This window comes from Procambarus clarkii, chromosome 26 (assembly GCF_040958095.1).
Source record: "Procambarus clarkii isolate CNS0578487 chromosome 26, FALCON_Pclarkii_2.0, whole genome shotgun sequence".
Classification (NCBI taxonomy): Eukaryota; Metazoa; Arthropoda; class Malacostraca; order Decapoda; family Cambaridae; genus Procambarus; species Procambarus clarkii.
The window spans coordinates 10,396,151-10,419,883 of NC_091175.1; the positions used below are offsets into that span (position 1 = coordinate 10,396,151).

Sequence of the window (23,733 nt, forward strand, 5' to 3'; positions counted from 1 at the left end):
TTGGGACAGTTGAGAAATGAATCCGGGAAATGGCGGTAGCTTTAATGAAATGTGTCGCGACAGTATTTAACTAAATTAATGTATTTGGTGAGACGGCCCCAGTGGCGGCGGGGGGCGGGTTTTGGCGGGAATGGAGCGCCTGTTGACAGCGACAGGGGCGGGTGTTGACAGTAGCCGGATAGGTGTTGACGGGCGGCAACCGCCGTCAACCAGCTTACAGACCCCTATCATTACAAAGAAAAATTAAGAGCAAAAACTGTAACAATTAAGCAAAACTGTTGAATTGGCCGCGTGTGTGTTGTTAGTGGATGACTTAACTAGCCGACAGAGACGACACAGGCGCCTCACCGAGGGCTCCACACTCCGCCGGAGTTATGTAGAAAGGTTGAAAAGAAGCTAGGGGGGGGGGGGGGGAAAGATACAAAAGAGTAACGAATAAAGACAAACAAAATCGTCGAGTTCAATTTATAAAGTACTGTATTTTTTTTTTCATAAAAGACCACACTGTGTTAGCCCTGATTGTCAGTCTTGAGTCAGATGTGTGTGTGTGTGTGTGTGTGTGTGTGTGTGTGTGTGTGTGTGTGCGTGCGCATTAATGTAATTGTTTTTGCGTTTTTGTTTGGTTATTTCTGAATTTATTTTATTTGTTCCAGTGATTCCAATCAGTGTGATGTAATTATACAGCAAAATACAGCCAGATGTATTAGTAGATGCTAAGAAACCCATGCTGTGCCTTCACTATTTTTAACCTCTGGCTCAGTGCGCCGTGAATTGAGGAAAAAAAAAAGTTGAAAATCTATGCGGCTTAGATGGTGACGATATTGATAGTGAAGTATAGCTGGTGGCGATGTCGATAATGAAATGATTGGTGGCGATAGTGACGTAGATGGTGAGGAGTTTTGATGATGAAGGGGCGTTATTATTTGGCTGAAACACGTGGAAAACTGCACGGAGTTTGATCGTCTTGGACATTGATGATTGAACGAGGAGGCAGGGAGGACGGGCGCCATGCTGCAGGAGAACTGTGATTGGTTGAGGGCGGTGTAGGGAGAGAGAGAGAGAGTGAGAGTGAGGGATGGAGAGGGCGTGTGGGCGGGGCGGGGTGAGGAGTGGGCGGGCTGTGGTGGGTCTGGACACTCACACCCTCCCTGGCAACTTCCGGACCCGCGCCCGCCCACCCTGCTGTCAGCCCGCTACCCGCCCACTGCCCGATGACCTAGAGTGCGCGGGCTGCCGACCTGACCTCTGCCAAGGTGGCCCCTACGCCTACCAGGGGCCACAGGGGCCCTGGTGCGAGGCAGGGGCGTGGCGGGAGTGTGCGACGTGCAGACTGCTGGCCACGCCTCCTTGTGCCTGCCGTGACCCCTGTTGCCTGCAGGCCACGCCCACGTCTCCGCTGACCTGCACCTGGGTGGAGCAGGCCAGGGAAGCTGCTCCCCAGCAGCAGGTAGGCGCCCACGCCGCCTACCAGGACCTGCAGGTGACCCCGACGGCGTCTGTGTGTGAGGTAGGTGGCTGTAGGTTCTTCTCGCCTATTCATCTCTTCTTCCTCTTCCCATATTTCTCCTTTTTCCCCATCTCTTCTTCGCTCTCCGTTTCCCTCGAGTCTCTCCCGTTGTTCTTACAACCTCTCTCTCTCTCTCTCTCTCTCTCTCTCTCTCTCTCTGTCTCTCAGGGTACTCTTACAGAGTACTCTCACGAAGAGTCTCATGGGAGAAGAGCCTCTCAGGGGAATCTTGTGGAAAACACTTGCTCAGGGCAACATTCTGTTGTGGGACTCTCAGGGGAACACTTTCTCAGGGAACTCAGGGAAAACACTCTTAGTTTCTCTCAGGGGAAACAGGAAAACTGAGTAGAGCTGGTAGCGATGAATTATATATATAATTATGTATGTATAAATTATTTTTGTGTAAAGTGAACAATTGTTATGCATTCATACATTGACAGTTTTTTTTTTAATATTTTTTGAGGAGTTGGTAATAAGGGGAATATTGTTTTTTTTCTTCTGCAGCACGGCTTTATCTATTAGTTATCGCTATGTCTTCTTTATCTTCACTATGTGGCTGTAGCCTTTGTTGTATTTTTTTGTATTTTTACTTCTTGTTGAATTATCGTGGGTTTATTTCTCTCCCTTTCTCTCTCAGCTCCCGAAGCTTCGTAGTGTGGAGGACCGTCTGACCACAGCTCTGGGTCACCCCCTCGACACCCACGGTGAGTCCTTCCTCGAGACTCACCCCCTTGATACCCACGGTGAGTCCTTCCATGAGACTCACCCTCGCGGTGGGTCCTACCACCAAATTCACCCCTACGGCGAGTCCTACCACAACACTCACTCCACCTCTAAGTTCCTCGCTCAGTCCGGCGAATTCTCAATCCACCAAGTCCAGGAGTCCGGTCAGGCTGTACCAAGCAGGACTCGGGTCCAAGGACAGAGTCGGGCTCAGGTTCACACTGACAGAACTAACGCCCACGGTAAAAGACCACCTTACCTTCCCGCCCATTCCGACGCCCACACCGACGCCCACACCCACCACAACGCCAGCAGCCACAGAGGGCGCCACTGCCACCACCTGGAGGAGGAGCTGACCAAGGGTTGTAGGGGTATACGACGCAGCCGGAGCGTGGAAAGTCTTCCTCGTGGGATCGAGGACCACCTGCTCAAGTGCCAGTGTTCCTGCGACCACCTCGGCCATGGCAACTCGTCCGTAAGTCTGTCTCTCGTCTTTTGTCACCTTAATGCGCAAACAGCAACAGTTTAATTGTTTCATATATAATACTAGTAATATTGACAGTATAATAATAATAATAATAATGATGATGATATCAGGAAAACACTAATAACAGTCTAAAGTAATTTTTGTTGAGTAATTATATGGTCAAAATCCTAAGATGTTAACAGACACAAAATATAATGTAAATATGCTGATGTGTGCAGAGATTGGCTTAAAAGTTGAACTCCTCTTTATTATATATGGTGTTGCTGGATAGGTGTTGATGCAACACAGTGTTGGCTCAGTATATGTTTCTCAACACAACAACTCATCACTTGGATCACTTAACCACATTCATGTTATTCAAAGGACGAGATGAATGACGGATCCTCACTTCATGGGTAATATGCTCACTTTAATGTTTTTCCCATAGCTGGGGGGGGGGGGGGGGGCAGGAAACCTGTTAGGCTTATCCCAGATGCAGCAATCCACAACAGTTGCTTAGCTCTATGGTACCGATTTACTGCTAGGTAAACAGAGGCAGTAGGTGAAGGAACGCGTTTCCCAAACGCTTGTGTTCTTCCGATGGGATATACAATAATATATAAGTAGCGACGACGAAGTTATCGTTGGAGACTTTAAGCATCCCGTCAGGTGATTGGGCTACCAGGAAGCTGGGTTTACGGGCTCGCCATAGCCCGTGCTACTTGAACATTTCGTTCTGAGTAGCTAAATCTAAAACAACAACAACAACAGCTGGGAGATTAATGGAAACCGATTGATGATTATTATCTGTGTTGCAGCATTTAGTTCTTTCGACAGATAAGGTCTTTGTTCCCACAGCTGGGGGGGGGGGAAGCTGTAGGTGGTGTGGGGGGTGGTGGTGTGGGGGGTGGTGGTGTGGGGGGTGGTGGTGTGGGGGGTGGTGGTGTGGGGGGTGGTGGTGTGGGGGGTGGTGGTGTGGGGGGTGGTGGTGTGGGGGGTGGTGGTGTGGGGTGTGGTGGTGTGGGGGGTGGTGGTGTGGGGGGTGGTGGTGTGGGGGTGGTGGTGTGGGGGGTGGTGGTGTGGGGGGTGGTGGTGTGGGGGGTGGTGGTGTGGGGGGTGGTGGTGTGGGGGGTGGTGGTGTGGGGGGTGGTGGTGTGGGGTGTGGTGGTGTGGGGTGTGGTGGTGTGGGGGGTGGTGGTGTGGGGGGTGGTGGTGTGGGGGTGGTGGTGTGGGGGGTGGTGGTGTGGGGGGTGGTGGTGTGGGGGGTGGTGGTGTGGGGGGTGGTGGTGTGGGGGGTGGTGGTGTGGGGGGTGGTGGTGTGGGGAGGGGGGTGTTAGTGTGAAAATAGAGAGTGTAGTTACACTTGTTTTCTACCCACCTCCAGGCTGCAGTGAAACACTTGGTGAACACCCCAAGAATGCTAAGTTTTCTGAGAGAGAGAGAGAGAGAGAGAGAGAGAGAGAGAGAGAGAGAGAGAGAGAGAGAGAGAGAGAGAGAGAGAGAGAGAGAGAGAGAGCCTGAGGGTGTTCCCATGTTATCAAATATATTACTTGTGAATATTCAGACGAACATATTATTGCGTTTTTTTTTTTGCCACACTGAAAAATAAACTCTCCATATATCATCATATACTTTTAATGGGCTTGACAAGTGTCGCTAAAGCGCATCTAGTCATCTTCAGTTTCTTCTGTTGATTATAACGATGTTGCTGCTTAGAATATCTCTGGTGAGGGTCTTCTTGTGTTTATGTTATCACTGGTAGAGCCTTGTTGTTCGCGTAGTGTCACGCGCTTGGAAATCCTTGTGGCAGACGGTGCCCCAAGATGGCAGGTAAAGTCATGGAAGAATCGTTCCTCTTTGTCGAGACGTTTCGGAGTTGTGTGAATGATTAATGTTGGTGCTAGAACCAACACTTCGCTTGTATCGGTCTGGGCTCTCGCTACTTCGCTTGTATCGGTCTGGGCTCTCGCTACTTCGCTTGTATTGGTCTGGGCTCTCGCTACTTCGCTTGTATTGGTCTGGGCTCTCGCTACTTCGCTTGTATCGGTCTGGGCTCTCGCTACTTCACTTGTATCGGTCTGGGCTCTTGCTACTTCGCTTGTATTGGTCTGGGCTCTCGCTACTTCGCTTGTATCGGTCTGGGCTCTCGCTACTTCGCTTGTATTGGTCTGGGCTCTCGCTACTTCGCTTGTATCGGTCTGGGCTCTCGCTACTTCGCTTGTATCGGTCTGGGCTCTCGCTACTTCGCTTGCATCGGTCTGGGCTCTCGCTACTTCACTTGTATCGGTCTGGGCTCTTGCTACTTCGCTTGTATTGGTCTGGGCTCTCGCTACTTCGCTTGTGTTGGTCTGGGCTCTCGCTACTTCGCTTGTATCGGTCTGGGCTCTCGCTACTTCGCTTGTATTGGTCTGGGCTCTCGCTACTTCGCTTGTATCAGTCTGGGCTCTCCCTACTTCGCTTGTATCGGTCTGGGCTCTCGCTACTTCGCTTGTATTGGTCTGGGCTCTCGCTACTTCGCTTGTATCAGTCTGGGCTCTCGCTACTTTGCTTGTATTGGTCTGGGCTCTCGCTACTTCGCTTGTATCAGTATGGGCTCTCCCTACTTCGCTTGTATCGGTCTGGGCTCTCGCTACTTCGCTTGTATTGGTCTGGGCTCTCGCTACTTCGCTTGTGTTGGTCTGGGCTCTCGCTACTTCGCTTGTATCGGTCTGGGCTCTTGCTACTTCACTTGTATCGGTCTGGGCTCTCGCTACTTCGCTTGTATTGGTCTGGGCTCTTGCTACTTCACTTGTATCGGTCTGGGCTCTCGCTACTTCGCTTGTATCGGTCTGGGCTCTCGCTACTTCGCTTGTATCAGTCTGGGCTCTCCCTACTTCGCTTGTATCGGTCTGGGCTCTCGCTACTTCGCTTGTATCAGTCTGGGCTCTCCCTACTTCGCTTGTATCGGTCTGGGCTCTCGCTACTTCGCTTGTATTGGTCTGGGCTCTCGCTACTTCGCTTATACCGGCCAGGGCACTCCCTGCTTCCCCTGTATCCTCTCTGACACTGGACTCCTGACCATCCCTAGCGTAAGACTCCTGACTCCCTGATACTGGACACTTCACCCTCCCTGACGACAGTCTCTTGACCCTCCCTGGCACTGGACTCTCCATCTTCCCTGACGCTGGATTCTTGTCGCTCCTGAAGATGGAAAGGTACTTCAACTCTTCTTTATGGTGCCAATATTGACTCGGTCAACATCTAGAGACATCTGAGAGGTGTTGATCGGGTCAGCTTGGAGCCGGGTGCTCGTCTCCCCTCGCGGTAACCGTGGGTGAAGGAGTCTCTGTCTGTCTGTCTGTCTGTCTGTCTGTCTGTCTGTCTGTCTGTCTGTCTCTCCGGCTGTATTAGTGGAGACCCTTCGCCTTGGAGAAGAAAAAATGTGCACCAATAGACGCTTGTGAGACTCACACGTCTGCATTTATATATTTTTTCTACAACTCTCCATTTATTGTTTGAATCTTTATTACACAAGATTGGTTACGCAAAGATGGAAAATTATTTGTCACACTGAGGCACTGGAAAGGGTAACTGGCAGCTCTTGGGTCTCTTGTTTCGTCGATGACCCTAGAACCCAGATTCTCAATAAAGCGCTCTCCACGTTTACCCCAGGCATATCGAGGGTTATCTTGAGGTGGGTCAAGGGTCTCCGAGGACCCATAGGTCAAGGGTGGGTAAAGGGTCCCCGAGTATCGAGGGTCTCCGAAGCAATGGATAAAGAGTTGTACGGATGATCCGGTTCTCTGGACTTACAGGTCTTTGGTCTTTTGCTGTAGGTGGCTGGACCACCTGCACGCCCAACACTGAAGTCAGTGTAGGTCTCAGCCTCGGCTGAAAAGAACGATTTGTCGTACACAAACTGCCTACTGTTCCTCCAGGAGCAGATTGGAAGAACAGCGGGGGGTAAACAGAACTGTATTACATTGGGAAATGAGGTTGTCTCCGCTGGGCACCGGTGGTGGCGAGGCTCCTCTTGATGATGTCACTTACTTCAAGTGCTTTTTCTGTGGCAAAGCATGCGGCCATGTTGAGCACATCTGGGAGCCTGTGACTCCATGCAAATATATCTATAATCTGTGTAGGTGAGGGAAGTGAGGCAGACAGTCACTGCAATTCGTAGGGTTTTTACAGCTTGACACGTGTGCTTGTTGCTGGCAGTGGGGGGAGGGGGGGTTACTAATAGAAAATCTCCTGCATGGGGAGCATTCACGCTCTGAGGCGAGAGACCCTACGTTATTTCTTTACAGTATCGAGGCACATTATAGAGGGTCTTTCTACGAAGAAGCTCTCAATAGATGGACTATAGATGGGGGTGGTTGGACTGCTCGGGGTTACGAAATAAATCCGTTTCGTGGGACAGTGGACATGACTGAGATCATTTATCCACGCTAAGTTACCATAGTGATCTGGTAGAATATCCCTCAGCAGTTTGTTAAATGCTAAGGGAAAGGAGAAGAAAACTGACAGAGCGATCTGGTTGGCTGTGCGTACGCCGTAGCTCCCAAATCTGATGGAAAAGGCAGCATGTTTTCTCCTTGGGTCAGAACAACAAGAAACAAATAATGACTTTTTCCCGAGACAAATTTTAGAGAGCGGTAGTATTTACGTAGCTTGGGATTGTCACGGTATGGCGAACACCTCACAAAATAGGTTAACCTGGGAAGAGACAGGCATCTGATGAGAAGCTGAAAGGCATTGTGGGCATCGAGGTTTGATCCTCTGATCCATTCTCTCCGGGTCAGCGATGGAACCAAGGACCTCGCCGATGGAATTCGATCCTAAAGAAGCTCCCGGTGAGAGCTGTCTTTGAGAGCAGTTATGTGGATTTCAGGCAAAAATGTCTTTGACTTGAGTTATTATATACTGGCAGATTTTCACACCTAAATTTGTTCAGGGCCAGGCATATGTTGTCTCATTGCTCTTGAATGGTTCCTACGTCTTTCAAGAGGGATGCTGAGGAACCAGCCTAGACATCGTAATCCATGAGCGAGATGTTATGGAGATAGAGATAATGTATGGAGGTAGAGATAAGAGGTAATATATAGGTTGAGAGTGTGGATATATACAAGCTACGGGTGAGCGGGCCGAGGAAGTCATTAATCCAGGAGATAAACATTTCTTCACAACCGCCACTCTTTCACACTGGAGGAGCCAAGAAAGCAAAGGGCCAGTACATGATGAAGGAAAACTACCTCCTTATAACGTCTTGAGAAAGAGAGCTGGGAGTGAATATAACACCAAACCTAACTTCAGAGGCTCATATAAATATAAAAACGTCAGCCGCATACTCTGGCAAAAATCAGACAATTTTTCAGGAACTTTCATAAGGAGGCTTTTAGATCAGTGAATACCGGATACGTGAGGCCAGTTTTAGAGTATGCCGCACCATCCAGGAGCCCCCCATCTTAAAAAAGGACATAGAGAAGTTAGAAAAGGAACAGAAGTTTGCAATGAGACTCGTCCCAAAATTGCTGGGGATGAGGGATAAGGAGAGACTGAAAGAACTCAACCTAACTACGATGGAAAGGAGAGAGAGAGAGAGAGAGAGAGAGAGAGAGAGAGAGAGAGAGAGAGAGAGAGAGAGAGAGAGAGAGAAATGATACAGATGTATAAAATACTTAGGGGAATTGATTGAGGAGAAAAAGAGGAAATGTTTACAATGAATACCATCAGAGCAGAAGGGCACGCATGAATGCTTGAGGTTCCGGCGAGTCATAAAGATGTTAGAAAGTTTTCTTTTCGTGCAAGAGTAGCGAGTAAATGGAATGAACTCACAGAACAGATTGTAAGAGTCAAACTACATTTATAACTTCAAAAGCAGGTATTACAGAGAAATAAATCAGGGGATATTGTATTAGACAACCGACGGCTAGAAAAGCAGTATTCAAGAATTTGAGCTCGATCCTGCAGGTAAAATAGGTGAGTACATACACACACCTACACACACAAATGTATACCCCCCTCTACACATACACATTCCCCTTCCCCCTCATTACACCTCCCTCATATACCTCCCGCATACACCTCCCTCATCATACCCGCTCGTAAAGGCGCGAGTTTTATCCTTAACACACTGTTCAAATGATGCCAGACGCGGGGGGTGGGGGAGGTGGGGTGGGGGAGGTGGGGTGGGGGGTGGATCACCTTCAAAATGGAAGCCTCGGGGCCTGCTTGGTGAGATAGTCTGTGCCTGAACCTTTTATAGAAACACCCCCCCACACACACAGGTACTCCCTCCCTACCTCCAGTGACCAACGCATTAAAACACCTACTTTTAGCAAAAGAACGCGCCCCGTGAGAGCCCCCTTCACTTACCCAGAAGCCTTCGTCTCAGATAATATTTCATTAATCCTTCTTCACAAACAATGTACCCACATTAGCCACCCCACAAACAATGTACCCACATTAGCCACCCCACAAACAATGTACCCACATTAGCCACCCCACAAACAATGTACCCACATTAGCCACCCCACAAACAATGTACCCACATTGATCCCTACATAAACAATGCACCCACATCAGCCCTTCACAAGCAGCGTATCTAGAACCCTCTCAACCCCATGGCATCTCCTTAACTAACTTAACCTCCTAACAATTTAATAACCATACTTTCAGCCCGCTATTTCGATTAACATCTATTAAATAGGGTGTTTGTCCGAGGCTGGAGGCCAGATGTCTGTGGGAGTCTTACCCCCAACTTTCACAAATGAAACATTGCGGGGGTTTGTGACTGTCACAAGGCAGTTGGATGGTTGGCCCAAGTGCCTTGTATAAGAAATTTAGACATCTTAAGTGTCCCCCCCCCCTTCCCGTGCGATTTCCATGACATATGAAATAAAACACGGCATGTGGTTACCGTAGAGTTTGAGGCTTATTCCCTTGGTACTAACACGCTTTACACGACAACAATCCGAATGAATTCACGTTCATTGGTGGTAGAGAAGGGGAGAAAGACGAAAGAGAGGAGGAAGGGGGGAGTCAGAGAGACGGGGGATGTTGGGGGGGAGAAAGAGAGGGGAAAAAGAGGTGATGGAAGAAGGTGGAAAGGGTGGGACAGGTGGAATTGGGGGTAGATAGTGTGTGTGTGTGAGAGAGAGAGAGAGAGAGAGATGGGGAGGGGAAAGAGAGAGGGAGGAAGATGGGGAGAAGATACTTACGACCCATCCACAACCTTCATCGTCGAGTGACACTGTCTCCCACTCTCGAGTAACTCCTCCACACCCTCCTCCACCCTCGAGTAACTCCTCCACACCCTCCTCCACCCTCGAGTAACTCCTCCACCCTCGAGTAACTCCTCCACCCTCGAGTAACTCCTCCACCCTCGAGTAACTCCTCCACACCCTCCTCCACCCTCGAGTAACTCCTCCACACCCTTGAGTAACTCCTCCACCCTCGAGTAACTCCTCCACCCTCGAGTAACTCCTCCACACCCTCCTCCACCCTCGAGTAACTCCTCCACCCTCGAGTAACTCCTCCACACCCTCGAGTAACTCCTCCACCCGTTGTCTCCTGCAGGCGCCGTCACTACCCAGCCTCCCGGGGCTCACCAACAGCTGCTCCTCGGCCTCCTCGAGGACCAGCAGCACCGCCAGCCGTGACTCCAAGGACCTCACTGAGATCAGGAACAAGCAGCAGACAGGTAAGATGGTGGAGGGTGTAATGATCCTGACCTGAGAAATACATTGTAGTGTGCTCTCGCATCATTCGTTGAATATAGCGACCGTCGCGCTGTAATTTGCGGTCTTAACGAGGCGAGAACTGTTGCTAATTATGCCTCGATTAGCTCTTGTGGTAAAGAGGGACATACGTGAACTAAAGTTAAGAACTACTTAAGTTAAGAACCACTTAAGTTAAGAACCACTTAAGCGGGCGAGGTATTGCCCACTCGCAAACGTGTTCTAGCGACGACTTCAAAAATGATCAGAAGATAAGCTGGCTACGTCACAGCTACGTCACCGCTACGTCATTGCTACGTCACCGCTACGTCACAGCTACGTCACCGCCTGATGGATACTTGAAAACAGCACTTGAAACCTTTGGTTTCATGTCGCTCTCTCGCTTTGTGTGTGCGTGTATGTGTGCGTGTGTGCGCGCGTGTGTGTGTGTGTGTGTGTGTGTGTGTGTGTGTGTGTGTGTGTGTGTGTGTGTGCGTGTGTGCGTATGTATGTGTGTGTGCGCGTGTGCGTGTGCGTGTGCGTGAATGTGTGTGTGTGTGTGTGTGTGTGTGTGTGTGTGTGTGTGTGTGTGTGTGTGTGTATGCGCGCGCGCGCGTGTGTGTGTGTATACGCGCGCGCGTGTGTGTGTACATAGGATGGATTGGGGTCGAGGCGAGTGGTGATTTTGCCCGCGCGTGCGTTCTCCTTCGAAGGTTGACTATTTTAACCTGAGACTTTCCAACCGGGTATTTAGTCCAAGACGTCGCTTTGACGAGCCCTTGAAGTAAGGACGGCGGTGTCTACCTGGTTGCCCGGGCCACCTTTAACAGCCCCGGCGAGGAGGCTTGTAAGGCTGCTTGTTAGTCACCCGTGTCTGTGGGGACTCGGGAACTACAAGTGTTCCCGCAGAAATCTTCAAAGATGTTAAGGAACGACCTCTGCTTCTTCAAAGGCGACCATTAGGACAGATCGAGGCCATTCTCCTTTTAATAGTGATAGATCAAGAAAATTCTGCGCTTAGGATGTATATATATATATATATATATATATATATATATATATATATATATATATATATATATATATATATATATAAAATATATATATATAAAATATATATATATATATATATATATATATATATATATATATATATAATATATATATATATATATATATATATATATATATATATATATATATATATATATATATATAGGAAAGTCTGCTTTTAGGAGTGAAAGAACAATGAAATTTTATCTTAACTGTGATAGATCGAGAAAATTCTTCTTTTACAAGTGCTAGATAAAAGAAATTCAGTGTTTTTAGAGTGATATGAGGACAGGATAGAAGCTGGGATATGAGGACAGGATAGGAGCTGGGATATGAGAACAGGATAGGAGCTATTCTTTTTAGTTGAGTAAGCTCTATTTTCCCATATCCACCCCTCACCCCCACATCCACCCCCACTAGCCTAACCACCCAATCCGTCCCCTCTCTCTCCCCCCCTTTTCCATTACCCCCCCTCTTCCCTTCCACAACATTCCCCTCCTCCTCCTTCTCCTCTCCCCCTACCAAGCATGTATCCCCCCTTTTCCCTTTCACCCATCCACCCTTTCCCACCTCCACCCCTCCCATCATCCACACCCTTCCCCCTATTCCATTTCCTCTCCCTCCCCCCCCCCCCCCACTCCGCATACGCGCGCAGCTCCGTATTTTCACTATTTAGAAAGTTAGAGAGAGCACGAGGCATTGAGTACTGGTGGCGCGTTTATTGTGAGTTGAGAGTTGTGTTGATGGTCGCCTGTTCATCCACCCGTGTTCTCACACCCCTGTTCTCACATATCTATATCTCACCACACCTGTTCTATCACTCTAATTGTATTCAACTGGAGAACTAGGTCCTCCCTTCCCCTTTACTAAGGGTGAATCTGTAAGCTTCATCCTCCCCTTTATTAATGGTGAAGCTGTATGTTCCTTCCCTTTTTTAAGGGCGAGGCATTTATAAACTGCAATTATTCATATATTTAATGTTTTTATTAGTAGTTAAACAGGTCCATATGCATCCCTCTTGGTCAAATTTCCATAGAGTATTCCAGGAGGGAGTGATAGTGGTGGGTGGTGGGAAGAGAGCCTTCTGGTGTGTTATCCTGTCCTGCTATCCTCAGAGACAGCTTAGTGAATGGTAGATAATCTTACTCCTTCTTTCATCTTATTTATCTTTCTCATTTACTTTCACTTACATATAAATATTTTTCCCTCTTTTTTCTTCCAATACTCATGTTCTTTCATTTATTTTCTCTTCTCTTCTCTCTCTCTCTCTCTCTCTCTCTCTCTCTTTCTCTCTCTCTCTCCCAACCAACAGCCAATTTGCGTTGCAGTAATTTTTATCGTCCCTTCTTTTCTCTTTTTCCTTCCCTTTTGTACTTTTTTCCTCTTTTTCGTCTGTTATTCATTGTTCACTCCTGTTATTCCTACTTCTCTTCCGCTCTCCTTCATTCCTTCCTTCCTTTACTCTCTTCCTCTCTATGAACATCCTACTGACTATCGACAATTTTCTTTCCAAAATTTAAAACACTGTGTGTGTGTGTGTGTGTGTGTGTGTGTGTGTGTGTGTGAGTGTGTGTGTGTGTGTGTGCGTGCGGAAGCGACCTCACTACCCACCCTACCCGTCTGCATCTTTCTCACACACACACACACACACACACACACACACACACACACACACACACACACACACACACACACACACACACACACACACACACTCACACACAACAAAGACTCCAAACGCTCACACAAACACACTCCCAAGACTCCAAACCGACACATTCTCGCTAAGCAGTTCTCACGCAGCCTCACGCGACAAACACGTCGATAACAGACATGATGATAACATGGGAGAAACACACGCAGCCAAGAACACTCCAGTCCAATTGTTAGGGTAAACGGGTTTGGCAGGGAGAGAGAGAGAGAGAGAGAGAGAGAGAGAGAGAGAGAGAGAGAGAGAGAGAGAGAGAGAGAGAGGGAGAGAGAGGGAGAGAGAGGGAGGGAGAGAGAGGGAGGGATTGAGGTATTTATGCATGAGGCTAAAGTGAAGCGTGGAAAAGCTTAGTGAACCTTGGTGAAGTCTGGTGAAACATAGTCAAGCTTGGTGACGTCTGGTGAAGGTTCGTGAAGCTGTCTCTTCTTTTGTATTCAATGATAATGTATCACCAAGTGCCATTATCTTGCTATTCTTACATTTGTTAAGTGCTTAAGTATCTCTTTTCTCTCTCTCTCTCTCTCTCTCTCTCTCTCTCTCTCTCTCTCTCTCTCTCTCTCTCTCTCTCTCTCTCTCTCTCTCTCTTTCTCCTCCATCCACTCGTCTGCCAGGTCCAACATTTTATTCCTGTTTTTCTTCTCCCTGCAATGTATATCGCACTCATATACACTAATATGAACGCTCATTCACATAAATGCGCGCGCGCACGCACTCACACACACACACACACACACACACACACACACACACACACACACACACACACACACACACACGCACAGTGACCATCCTAAAGAATTATACAAACCTAACAACCAATGTATATAGAATGTATCTTGTGGAGGACGAGTGGATGTGTCTGTGGGCTGAGGAATACTGTTGACTGTGTGTGTGTGTGTGGGGGGGGGGGGGGAGTATGTCACTCTGGCGTTGCCATAAATGCTACGGGAAATTGATTACTAATTTTTTAATGTCTACTCTACTAGAATTCCGTAGGTGACATTCATTACAAAGTTGAGGTCCTGGGTCTGGCAGGACCAGCTGCCTTGTTATTGGACACTGTATTAACCAATGTACATTTTGTAACCTTTAAATTCATAATAAATCCCAATAAAACACATCAAGAAGCGGGTGGTAGGACAAAAGATCATAGAAAGAGTATTAGAGTTTAAAATACAACACAACATTGATCTTTAAAAGACAATGCAAATCATCTGCTCTGAACGGAAAAGATATGCTCTTCCCAACATGCTTTTTGGAATAATTACTTTCTTCATAGATGAGGAAAGGCTGAGAGGCAGAGAAGGCGAGTTAAAGGCATAGGAATAGTCGTAATTGGAGGAAGGGAGAGGAGGAAGCAAGGAACGGATGTTGGCATAGCGCAAGAGAGAGAGAGAGAGAAAGAGAGAGAGAGAGAGAGAGAGAGAGAGAGAGAGAGAGAGAGAGAGAGAGAGAGAGAGAGAGAGAGAGAGAGAGAGAGAGAGGGGAGGAACACTGAGTCGGAAGTGAACGTTCGACGGAATATATAAATGTAAAGAACTGATAAGAAGGAATACTAAACAGAAGTTAGAAACACAGGGAAATGTAACGGGGACCAAAAAAACAACAGAACGAAGCAGTAGCAAAAATGGAAAAAGAACAGACACAAAGAAGAGGGAATGCAAAGAAAAACGAATGCACATGACATAGGAATATTTTTACCGTGCAATAGTTGACTATAAGCGCGTTCTTTTTTTCACCCCTGTTTTCAATTCATGACTCTCTCTTTCTGAATAGGTTAGTTTAATATATGCGTCCGTTTTCTTTGTTTCCCCTCTCTCTCTTTTTGTGTCTTTCCATTTTGGTTTAGTGTTCGTTCTGGTTTCCTACGGTCGGCTACCAGCGCTGAAAGATATATAGGTATGAGCCAGAGTGGATATGCATGTGTGTGACCACATCAGCTGTCTTCCAGTCTTCCTTCGAAGCGATATACTCTGATCCCATCTGGACGCATCGAAGATCTTTCAGCGAATTTTTTTTTTTTTAATGAAGAAATCATGGGTTTCTCCCTGCTGGCATGGGGCTGTTGCACGGCTCGTCTTGATGCCGTCCATTAACGTCATTGTGTGTTATATGTTATCCCTTGGAAGCTTCATAGTGTAAACCATGCAAGCTGTATTGGTCGCCTTCAACTTTGTTGGACTGCCACTTGTACTGCGTGTAAATGAGTACTTTTTAAAGTACTAAGTACTGAGTAGTGCGGTAAACCTGGTGGTTTACCAGGTCGGAGAACAGCTGCAATACGTGCACCTGTTGCAGGTGGCTGGATGTGGGCTTCAGTTGCATGTTGCTGGCCACGTAGTTTACAGTCATGTAAACTGAGACACACACACACTGGCGCAAGTAATTAGACTTTGGAAATGATGGGAAGATGTATTTCAGTTAGTATGTCATTTGTTTTGACTTTCCCGACTCTGATGACACCCCACGAAGTTGAGAGAAGAATGACGCAATATTATGACACTTGCTTCTCTGAATATTTTACTGACCATCTCCTACTTCTCGTGTTTGGTCGAAATTTGTGTGATGAAAGTATAATGGGTTAAAAATAACTAACAAAAATCACATTTGGTAGGAATGAACGTGAGATTATTTTGAACATGTCTTTTTAGGAGACGATTTCGCCCCTTCTAGGCTGTGGGTGTGATATGCGTTTGTATAATGCTGCCACAAAGGCATATATTGAACAGTAAGGTGGTAGTAGTAAGCCTTTGTGTTATAGAACTGTCAGTGGGCTGTCACGCTAAGCCCCGGAAGCACCTCAAGGTAACCTCAAGGTAGGTAAGGTGGGTCTGTGTTTAAAGTTTCTCCTTACCATAACCCAGAGACCTGGAGTTGATACTTCCACTAATACCATGGAGGAAAAGAATGTGACCTTCAACTCCCGTAGATGTAATTAAACATCAAATCTACATCTCTGTTCAAAGCCTGTGGCGATGCTTGTTAAAAGAAAATAGCATATTGCTCGTATGAATGAGAGTTTCAAGATAACTGGCAAGCGAGAGAGTGTGTTTGTCAGGACTTAGGCACCAAGATCGAGTGCCAGGTAGTATACGAGAGCTGGCTATAATGGCCCTAACACACCGACAGAGGCGCGTGTGGTTGTAAACAGGAGGTTTATCGAAGGCGAGGTGTGCTTCAGACTCCTGCCTCCGGCGTTGGAAAGATGTTTCTGCCAGCGGCGTTGACACCCACGGCGTTTCACTTTCCGTTTTTCTCTGGAACTCCTCCACTGGTCGCCAGGAGCTGGCGAAGGGGGAAGTGGTCGAGGGGGGAGCACCCGGCACTGGTCGAGGGCCTCACACGGCACTGGTCGACGGCCTCGGACCTGGCACTGGTCGAGGGCCTCACACGGCACTGGTTACCCGTCTCCCAGGCGGAGGAGCAGGGAGGGCACAGGGGTCTGGTGGACTGGTCAAGGGGGCACACATGACGCTGGTTGCTCCTTTCCCCTGGTGGAAGAGTTGGGTGGGGGCGGGGGCGGCACTGGTCAAAGCGGGGCTCACGGCTCAGGTCCATGAATAAGAAGACTAATGTGTTTTGATCTGGTTCAATATTCCTGTGCAACTCCTTACACATATATATATATATATATATATATATATATATATATATATATATATATATATATATATATATATATATATATATATATATATATATATATATATATATATATATGCCGTTGCCAGTTGGCCGAAATTCACTGTTGCTAATCCGTTTTATTTGGCTGCTGCTCATTCATGTGTTACTCATTGAAGGAGTCAATATTTTGACCTTCCAGGAGCTGGTCTTCAACCAAAGGGTTTCAGATATATATATATATATATATATATATATATATATATATATATATATATATATATATATATATATATATATATATATTAAGTTAGTTTTTTTCGTCTTTGGAACTTTCCAACAATCAACGAAAACTTTTGTGGCTGTTAGAGGCGCGTAACTCTTTGAGTGACCTGGCTTTTAACTTGAAGGAATGTAACATCTTAAAGTATTTTCCAGGCCGTTATGGAAAATCTTTTTCTTAAACTATTTTAGAGCAAATTCGAGATTAAAGTTTCTGAAGAGTATCTGAACTTTAGCGTATAAGGGACTGGCTGTGTTCTGTTGATTGGGGGTTTAGATTCTGTTTTAGATTCTGATTTAGGTTCTGTTTCTAACTTTAGGATTGTAGGTATGTCTTCGGCCAGGTCTGTGTGTATTCACCTAGTTTTACTCACCTAGTTGTGCTTGCAGGGGCTGAGCTCTGGCTCTTTCGTCCCGCCTCTCAACCGTCAATCAACAGGTGTACAGGTTCCTGAGCCTATTGGGCTCTATCATATCTACACTTGAAACTGTGTATGGAGTCAGCCTCCACCACATTACTTCCTAATGCATTCCATTTGTCAACCACTCTGACGCTAAAAAAGTTCTTTCTAATATCTCTGTGGCTCATTTGGGCACTCAGTTTCCACCTGTGTCCCCCTAGTGTGTGTGTGTGTGTGTGTGTGTGTATGTGTGTGTGTGTGTGTGTGTGTGTGTGTGTGTGTGTGTGTGTGTGTGTGTGTGTGTGTGTGTGTGTGTGTGTGTGTGTGTGTGCGTAATGTGCCCGTGTGTTAATACTGGCACAATGAACAGTCCAATATGGCAAGAATTTAATTGTATCATAAATGTATAATACAACATAGATGGAGAGGCATAAGCAGCACAATATCATCATGTATTTAAGTAACGTTCAATTTATGTTAAACTAATGTTTATGGTTTTATTCAAATATCGTTTCCTTTCTGTTCAGCTAGAGTGCAACTATCATTCAATTATCGTTCACGTTTCACTCAATTATCGCTCACGTTTCATTTAACTTGAACTCAGCTTGAGCTCAACTTGTATTGAATTATCGTTCATTCACGAAGCGTTCAACGTGACCGACTGAACGCGTTGAACATGCTTAACAAACATACAGCTGCCATTTAACCAAGGTCCAACTTGTCCTCCTGTCAATCATCAACTGTGAAAACGGTTATGGTAATTACACAATCCTTGTCGTTAAGGTTGACGACTCAGTAACGAGCACTGTCGCTCTGTCTGTCTGTCTGTCTGTCTGTCTGTCTGTCTGTCTGTCTGTCTGTCTGTCTGTCTGTCCTCCACTGTATAGTCGTCTGTCGGTTGTTATTGCCTACATCCTTAATGTATTTGATGGATATGTGGTTATTGTGTTAATGGGCTTTTTGTGTTTTCATCTGAGTATTAACACGTGTTCAAAGAACGTTGATCAAAATCTAAATTTGGCTTAATCAAAATTGCAAACATTGAAGCAGACGCGCGCGCGCACACACACACACACACACACACACACACACACACACACACACACACACACACACACACACACACACACACACACACACACACTAACGCACTGGGGGGGGGGGGGGTCTGGTAGGTGAGTGGACAGCGCGCGCGACTCGTAATCCTGCGGCCCGGGCTCGATTCCCGGGCTAGGCTGAGACAAATTGGCACAGTTTCTCTAACCCTGATGCCCCCTGTTACCCAGCAGTAAATAGGTACCTGGGAGTTAGACAGCTGTTACGGGCTGCTTACTGGGTGTGTGTGTATATGAACAAAAAATTTAGTTAGTAGTTAGTAACAGTTGATTGACACTTAAGAGGCGGGCAGAAAGAGCAGAGCTCAACCCCCGCAAGCATAACTAGGTGAATACAACTAGGTGAATACAACTAGGTGAATACACACACACATGGTTTAACAAAATTGGTCGAGATGATGGAAACCATTAGAATTCAAGATATACATAGAATTTACTGGAGACAATGGGAATGAATGTAGCTGAAATTGGTATATATATATATAAATTGCTTTTAGTGTTATAGATCCCCAGGAATGGTATGTGAACTTTTGATTGGTTCTCCGGACGATGCGGTAAATTTGAGCTCTGAACAGCAAATATAATTATGTCAGGTTCACTGACCTCTGTATTAATATAATTTTTTTTTAATTAAAATTCTGTTGTTGTTGGAACTAGAAATGTTGATGGTGTTACATCTGATATTCTCTGTCAGTCTGTTTGTGTGATCCTACCTTCATTTTTTTATTGTATCTAAGGGGTCTGATAATTGACAGAAGTGACAACGAGCCATCACGTATAAATTGTCACGTTTTGGCTGCCAACTCATCACGTTATGGCTGCCAACTCATCACGTAACATGTTGGCAGCCACCGTAACATGACAGAGTTATGTTGGCAGTGGTTGGCGATGACCGATGTGCTAGAAAGGGCTCGTTGGAGAGCCCTTGTAGAGAGGGAGTGTGAATGACAACAATATGTTGGCCGGGGATGACATTGACAAAAATATGTTGACAGAGGGCCTCAATGACCGAAAAATCATGTTGACGTGTGACGTAAATGATGATAACATGCTGACAGGGGTGAAAAATATACAAAATCGGGTTGACAGAGGACTATCTTTAATAAAGAGATGCTGCCAAGAGCGAATCGTAAGCAGGACGGCTTGGGATTCTCTTTGATACGGACTTGTTGATAAGGGTCGACCAAAGACAGAAACGGACTGAGATGTGATGGATCTAGGATCCATCTCCCGGGGGTCTCCGATTAATAACACCTCTGCGTAGAAGCGAAAAAAAAAGTTAGTGAAATGCTACGGGATGGGTCCGTAGACTTTACGCTGTTGTTGAGTTCTATTTCATTATTTTTATTTGATTTTGCCACGAATTGCAAATCTTTTTTAGGGATCTCTTCCTTCTTCTTCGTCATTTTTGTGATGTTTATTTTGAAATCATAGGTTTCTTCTGCTTTTCTAACGGGTTGTGGTATTGTTGGGTTTAATCTGGTGGGTCTTCTTCCTCATATATTTTAATTATATCGTTCTTCTATATTTCCGTTTGTCTTTCTGTTTTATGTCTGTCTAGGGGTCCTCAGACAGCGACCTGATACCAAATAAAGGTTTCACACATTACCCGTGAACACTTTGGTACAATATAGAGTGTAGGTTCGAATCCTCTTCATGACTCTGAATTTCTCATTGATATTTCCCGTTATTGTGATTTCTTTGTGCAATAATAATAATAATAGTTAAATGAATAGCTATATAATGTCATTAAAAGTGACAATAATAAACGTTTTGTACATAATCAGCTTAATTAAAGCGCATACAATGCAGTATTTCACTGGAACGTTATCAGCGTGTCGGTAATAATTGTGAGTTTAATATTCCTATTTTTAATAATATTTTTAATATTCCTATTTAATATAATATTCCTATTTTTGGGGTAATATTGTTTATCATATAAGCCTCAGGCATGAGAGTTAGAGGCTTAAATTTGTATATACTGTGTTGATGAATTAATTTGCATATTCTGTGTTGATGAATTAGTTTGCATATACTGTGTTTGTTGATGAATTAATTATTTTTATTTTGGGATGAACGTTGTGGGTAACGGTAATTCGGTTTCACGAGGAGTGTTCATTACTTTTGTTGATCGTCAGTGGACTGATAGATGCTCCGGGCACGGAAAGTTTTTTTCTTCCGTCGAAGAAGTTATATATATAAATCTTCGTTATGGCCCGGATGGACACGAACTCCTGTATTTTATGGGTTGAACGAATAGTGTCTCTGTGATGAGTGAATTGTTAAATTTGAGCTTTGGGTTAAACGTCTGCAGATGGGAAGAGGAAGAGAACTATTTGAAGAAAGCATCAAGCTATTACGTCTATATAGCACTAGGAAGGGATCAGAATAAGGTTTTGGGATGGGACGAGGGGGGGGGGGAATGAATGCAGCTAGGTAAAAGTCTTCGATTGGAGTAAAGTATGTTTTTGTGTTCAAAGTATATAGTTGGGTCAAAATCCGTAGCTGGGTTAAAATATGCAGCTCGACCAAAGTATGGAGCTGGGTCAAAGTCAGTATTTGAATCGAAGTCAATAGTTGGGTAAAATTCTGCAGCTGTGTCAACGTATGAAGCTGTATCAAAGTATTCAGTCGGGTTAAAGTCAATTCCACGACTCCCAACCCAAGCATGAGTTGTCAGGGATTGACAGCTGTCCCATCTCACCCGTCTAATGGGATGGGACAACTTTCCCCTTCTAGAGGGGAATATTATTGTAATATAATATTATTGTAAATTATAATTGTGCCTATAGTTAGGCCTAGAATTAGTTAATTCAAACATTTTCGTTTTGTTTTATAAAATTCTGAGCCCAGCTCAGCCCGTTCTCTTGATTTGCCTCTAAGTATAAAGTCCAAACTCAAAGCTTGACCATAAATGAACGAACCCAAACAACCCACCCAACCAATGACTCTAATGGGTAGAAAACGTTAGTATTTATGAGCCATTACTTTTCATAGAAGGTTGCATTTTTAACGTTGGTGGCCAAAACGTTCAAACCGCAATGTATTAGTTGAGAGGGCGAGTTGCTGAGCCATCAGGATCATAGCTGCCTGGAAGTTCCGTCTGAGTGCATAGCTGAAACTTTCTCAACCATAAGTAGCCGCAAAGTTGAAAAGTCAAGTGAAGATTCGATGATTCATCTGGCTTCTAAACCCTCATTTAGTAAAATTTCGAACATCTCTCCATCTATATATGAGGCGGAAGATTCGCACAAAATTAAAACACTTCAAACCGGTTCTTATCAGGATATTGCGGTCTAAACCGACAGCAAAATTTCCCGAGTTGTGTGAGTTACCCAACTTGGCTCCGAGGGCATAAATAACCCAGTATTACCCAAGCCAGGCTTCGGTACCTCACAGGGATCGAGTGGGGCCCCTGCTTAGCTGTGTGTGTGTGTGTGTGTGTGTGTGTGTGTGTGTGTGTGTGTGTGTGTGTGTGAGTTTGTTGCTTGCAATCCCTTATTAAAACATAATTAATGTACATTCAGCAGGTGTTCCAATCCTGATCTCGAACAGGGAGACTGTTGACTGTTTATGTATCGGATTCGACTGTATTTGTGATGATTTATGTATAAGATGACAGTATTTTGACTGTTTTCAAATGTTTAATCCCAAGTTTATCCTTTGATTAATATTAGTGAATTTATGTTGTATGCAAATGTTTAGGCAAATTTACAGCCATTTTTAAGAAAAATATAAATTGACGAATCCATCAGTCTTTAGGCCGTTGAATATGTTAAATATTTAATATATTAACTGGTCTTAAATTTTCCATAATACTAATCTTTATTTTTCGTTGAGTGTGAGATAAGAATTTTTTTTACGGCAGATATCATAGATTTTTTTGGGACCGCTTGTAAAGCGAAAATTAAATTCGCGCTGTCCTAATGCTGATTAATTGATTTTTAATTCACGAATTTAGTGGAACTTTTGACTGGTCTCGCTGGATAGCGGACGAGTCGCGTTTCCGGTTAGATCGCGTGGGATTTTCCGGGATTTACCGGGAAATCGCAATTTTGGATTTTTTTTTCCTGAAAATGTTTATCGAATTTGTTTAAAATGTTTAAAAGAAATTTAATACTTCAATGGCCATGGACCTCAATGTGTACCAGAGTGACCTCTGGACGACTCCTAGGTCCTGAAGCCCTGCCTAGGTGACCCTTGACCCCTGCGTGACTCTGGATCCCGCCTCAAAGGCCATGGACATCATTTAGGTCACTCTTGCAGAAAATAGCTTGTTTACATTCAGGGCCAAAGTGCTTCTACCGGCTGGAAGAGGCTCGAGGCTCCTGGCTAATTTACACAATGACTGCTTGGGGAGGGCTGTGGGAGAGAGAGAGAGAGAGAGAGAGAGAGAGAGAGAGAGAGAGAGAGAGAGAGAGAGAGAGAGACAGAGACAGAGAGAGAGAGAGAGAGAGAGAGAGAGAGAGAGAGAGAGAGAGAGAGAGAGAGAGAGAGAGATTACAACTTCCATCTCATTAAAGATAAAAAAAGAATACCTTCCCTTTGAAATTAAAAATTATTGCTGCCCCACTTTTTCAAATGAAGTTGAAGTTTAGTACTAACAAATGAAGATTTCTAATCTAAGCTTTGGAATAAGCTGAGTGATTGTGTAATCAATTTAAAAGTCATGATTATCAGGGATCTAGAGCTAGGAAATAATGCATAGGTATTCTAACTAAAGCCAATATGGCATTTGGATTCCCATCTTAAAATTCAATCTTGGATTCATGTCAAGAAGCGTTTGTTTTAGCTTTTGCGAAACGCCGCTTGCGTTATCTAGAACAGTTTCGACCCTCGTTCTATGGAATGGAAGTAAATTCCTTTGAAAGTAAGAGTATTAGAAAAAGGAAGAGTAAGTTAATCCCGGGCACAAGGACGGTCGGGGATTGAACGCCGACCTGCATGAAGCGAGACCGTCGCTCTATCGTCCAGCCCAAGTGATTGGACCCGAGCACTAGGAACCTGTCATATGAAGATAGAGTAAGAAATAGGTTTACATTATCAACAAAACAACAAAAGGATGGAACAAGAAACAATTTCAAATATAAAAATAAGTTTGTATTTAGCAAATTAATTGGTAAATCCTATGGACATAGGATTGGAGATCTATGTAAC

General features: G+C 45.2%; 1 protein-coding gene across 2 annotated transcripts in view; it reads left to right on the top strand.

Moving 5' to 3' along the window:
* LOC123756772 (uncharacterized) overlaps window positions 1-23,733 on the top strand; it is a 75,294-nt gene that overhangs the window by 15,102 nt on the left and 36,459 nt on the right. For both annotated transcript variants that reach the window (XR_011229715.1, XM_069331858.1), the window contains exons 2-4: window positions 654-1,507; window positions 2,145-2,705; window positions 10,254-10,377. Coding sequence is in view for 1 of the 2 variants with exons in the window: in XM_069331858.1 (XP_069187959.1) it covers window positions 1,076-1,507; window positions 2,145-2,705; window positions 10,254-10,377 (1,117 nt within the window). In the remaining variant the exon portion in view is untranslated. The remainder of the gene's footprint in view (window positions 1-653; window positions 1,508-2,144; window positions 2,706-10,253; window positions 10,378-23,733) is intronic.